The sequence below is a fragment of the Plectropomus leopardus genome, unplaced genomic scaffold (genome assembly GCF_008729295.1).
Source record: "Plectropomus leopardus isolate mb unplaced genomic scaffold, YSFRI_Pleo_2.0 unplaced_scaffold10954, whole genome shotgun sequence".
Taxonomy (NCBI): domain Eukaryota; kingdom Metazoa; phylum Chordata; class Actinopteri; order Perciformes; family Serranidae; genus Plectropomus; species Plectropomus leopardus.
This window is the reverse complement of record NW_024611567.1, coordinates 1-3,802: the sequence shown is the minus strand read 5'-3', so window position 1 is coordinate 3,802 and position 3,802 is coordinate 1. Positions and strand designations below refer to the sequence as shown.

At 35.0% G+C, this 3,802-nt stretch overlaps 1 protein-coding gene across 1 annotated transcript; it reads left to right on the top strand.

Annotated features, from left to right (window-relative positions):
- Positions 1–1,952: 1,952 nt before the first annotated feature.
- Positions 1,953–3,730, top strand: LOC121963356 (ankyrin repeat domain-containing protein 66-like). Its single transcript, XM_042513645.1, has 2 exons — positions 1,953–2,221; positions 2,410–3,730. The coding sequence occupies exons 1-2, from the start codon at positions 1,953–1,955 to the stop codon at positions 2,543–2,545; spliced, it is 405 nt and encodes a 134-aa protein (XP_042369579.1). The 3' UTR covers positions 2,546–3,730.
- Positions 3,731–3,802: the final 72 nt, after the last annotated feature.

Here is a 3,802-nt window from a genome sequence, read left to right as displayed (position 1 = left end):
GCATGTGGTTAACAAAATGAAAAAACCCTGCAAAGAAAATGATGAGGAGGTTAGTAGACAAGAAATAATTTTACTGGGCCAAAGGTTTACTCATTTGGGAACTTATCTAAGATTTACTGTAAGATTTATTGAAGTGGCAGTTTGTTTCTACGTCAAAATTCATTACATTATTACACACACACACACACACACACACATAATTTAATGAATATAAATGTGTGTGTGTAATAATTTAATATATTTTTCGTATAAGATAAATAAGGGTCTATGTATATCAGTGTACATAAAGTTGTGTAGCCTATATGCTATGATCAGGATTATGCATATTTAGATATAAGGTGTATATGTGTACACCAGTACATAAAGCCTATGACAAGCCTTGTCTTGCCTTACTTTGGTGGAGCTTTTGATAATGGTTCAATTTTTTATTAAATGGGCAGTATTAAATAAGTTTATTGGCTACTTCTTTCTACTCTTTTTAGCACATATAAAGTCTGCTATATTTGTTGTATTTTGCATGTTTGGAATAAAGAAGTCAATCAAGACAGGAGATGACATGAAATTGCTGAAGGTTGTCAGTTTTAATGAGAATTTGCGACCTGGCTCCCGGCCTATTCCAAACAAAAATATATATGTCGTAATGTTTGTTTTTCTTTTGATTAAGGTACTTTATTATGTGTAATTTTGAAAATGACAATAAATGGTCTCAACAGACCCTTTTTATCTAACCCCTTGCAACCCGAGCAAACTGGTCTGTAATATAGTTATACATATACAAGTACAATGATAATACATACGGTTTTGATGGACATTTTCCCCTAGTTTTTGATCATTTTCCACCCCACCCCCCCTTTTATAAAACTAATTTACAGATCGTTTTCTTTGTCAACTTTAACTAATTTCTTGCAATTTGTGGGACATTTCTTGCCAAGTTGGTCATTGCCTTTATTTTCCTATGATTTAGAAAGAAATCAAACCAATTTACTTAGGTTAAAAGGATCAAATACTTTGTAAAAGGCATCTGAACACAGCACAAGAAAACTGATGTCAACCCAAGTTTCACAGAGTTACTCTGAGATGAATATTCCTTGAAAATAATCAATAAGAAGCGTTATAAGCTTATTGTATTGTTAGAAAGTCAAATCAGGACAATATTAGCCCTATAAAGTTTTCTGGTGACACTCAGATTCAACGTTCATTCCAATATTTAGATACAGATATATTTTTAAAAAAATCTTGTGTAAGAGCTATAAATCTTTATGATTTTTGGACCTGTAATCTTACATTTCATCTTTACTTTAAACACAGTTTAAACACAAATTATGTATTTTAACAATACAGTTAGTAGACTGAAACCTGCCTTGTGCTTCGTCCTTGCCACACGGCCATCCGATCCAACCCATGCTTGTGAAAAAAGGGCATTACTCTACTACAGTCCACTTTAGATGATGTGGGACACTGTGATTGGCTTCGAGACATCCAATCAAATAATTCTATCCATTCAGTTCAAGTTAGATGACCGTAATCAAGTTTTCTGATATTTTAGTTTTAAATACGCAACAGAGGCATTATCCAATTAAATATGTACTTACATACATTTCCAGAACAGAAAACTGAACTTAAAAAAAGCCCTAAATATGCATTTTGGGCATTTCCTTTCCAGTAGTCTGAAAGAAGACACATTATGGAAGCAAAAACCCCAAAATTCAAAAATGACCAGCTAATTGAAATTTATTTAAAAGAGATTAATTTAAAAAAGGTTTCACCAGGGGTTTCTTATAATAAGTAATGGATAAACCTTGTGTGTGCTGTTGTTGCATTACTGAATGTATGTGGGGTTTTCTTTTTCTTCTGTTGCTTCCATTTTCTTGGTATATGAATTTCCTTTGCACCAATAAATAAGAATTTGTTTTTAAAAGGCAGGATTTTTTTTTAAATCACCAGGTTCTTAAATGCAGGTGTCAGATCACACTGTGGGGCCTTTTTCCACAGGACATACAGAAACAGTCAGGATCCTCATCGAGCACGGGGCCAGGCCGTGTCTGAGGACGGAGCATGGATGGACCCCTGCCCACTCTGCTGCAGAGTCCGGCCGACTGGCCGTGCTGCGGCTGCTGCACTCCCTGCATGCCCCTATAGACAAAGAGGACTGCTGTGGAGACAAACCAGTGCGAATAGCCGAAATATACGGACACAAGGATTGCGTTCGATTCCTTAAAAAGTATGAAATGGAGCCCAGTTTTTACAACTCTTCTACCACTACTGTTATTTCATTCTTAACTCCTCTCACACTGTCACACTTTAATTAGATTTTTCTTCTACATACAGAGTTGTTCTTTCAAATAGACAGCCCAATAATCTTAAATGATTTAGTTAAATAAGTAATTACCCTGTTTTTATATGTTGTAGAGCAGAAATTGAGTGCCAGGCCTACCGCAAGATGGCAGCCCAGAAAGGGATTTCATTGGATGACACAGACGAGGAGTGGGCAGAACATGGAAAAGAAAATGAAGAAAACAGGATCTCTGGCAACATTCAGACGTAGGCTTATACTCACCTTTGCACAACAAAAGTGTGAACAAGAATTTACAGTGTTTCAGTGCTTTAATACGAATTAAAAATGTGTAATATGCAGTATTGTTAAAATCACATATCACATTATTATGTCATTTACTTTCACATTATAGTCTAAATAAATCTAAAGCGACAAACAAAAATACAGGTTGGAAATATTTATCTATCAAACAAACATTATGCATTGGACTTCTATCATAGGTAATTAATCAAAACATAACAAAGAAAAATGTGTAATATACAGTATTGTTAAAATAAAATATCACATTATTATGTCATTTAATTTCACATTATAGTCTAAATAAATCTTAAGCGACAAACAAAAATACAGGTTGGAAATATTTATCTATCGAACAAACATTATGCATTGGACTTCTATCATAGGTAATTAATCAAAACATAACAATATAAATGTAACTTAAGAAGCTATTATCTACAGTTTTATGTTTAAAACGCAGTGTGTTTTCTGTTGAAGAGTGCACTTATTTTGAGACAATTTTCACTTCTTCCTAATTGAATCTAGCTTTGTGGTGCTGTCAGTAGTTGATGCTGGAGCCTGGAGAGCAGAAGAGAAGGATGTGTAAAATTAATAGTCACTGTATTGATTTACATGAGTAAACCCAGTTGTTGCACATTTACCTTTTTCCCCAGACGATTCCGCAGTGCTTCACGGGTCTGTCAAAATTAGATTAAAACTTTTGTAAATGATGCTATACTACCTTGTTTCTGGTTTTTACTGTAATTAAACATTTGACTTCTTAAAAAAAAACAAAACTTTTTTTAAAAGTTAACTTCTGACAGCGTGGTGGCACAACAGCACAATACGCCTGCCCTGAACAGGCTGTGTAAAGCTGGGCTGTCCCAGACGAACGATGACCAATGTGAAAGAAATGTGGCGATATCTTTGGTCGTGGTTCTAAAATGGTGGTCCTACATTGCGCAGTGAGAGAGGTTCGAAATAGCTGCTGTTACAGCCTACGTCTACAAACCAACCAGTAGAAATGCAGCATGAAATGACACTGCTAAATGCTAGTGGATGCTAATATATACATCAAGCTCTCACTGCAAAATTGGCATGCTAAGTTGGCCTTTTTTCCTCAGCCACAACTGTGCCCACATTTTCTGTGTTGCTGCATTAAACTTATATAATTGCTAAAATCACACAGTCTGTAGGAGGCTTGAAAGACTACAGATGTTTGGTTGATTTATCTGAAGAATGGTGATTCAA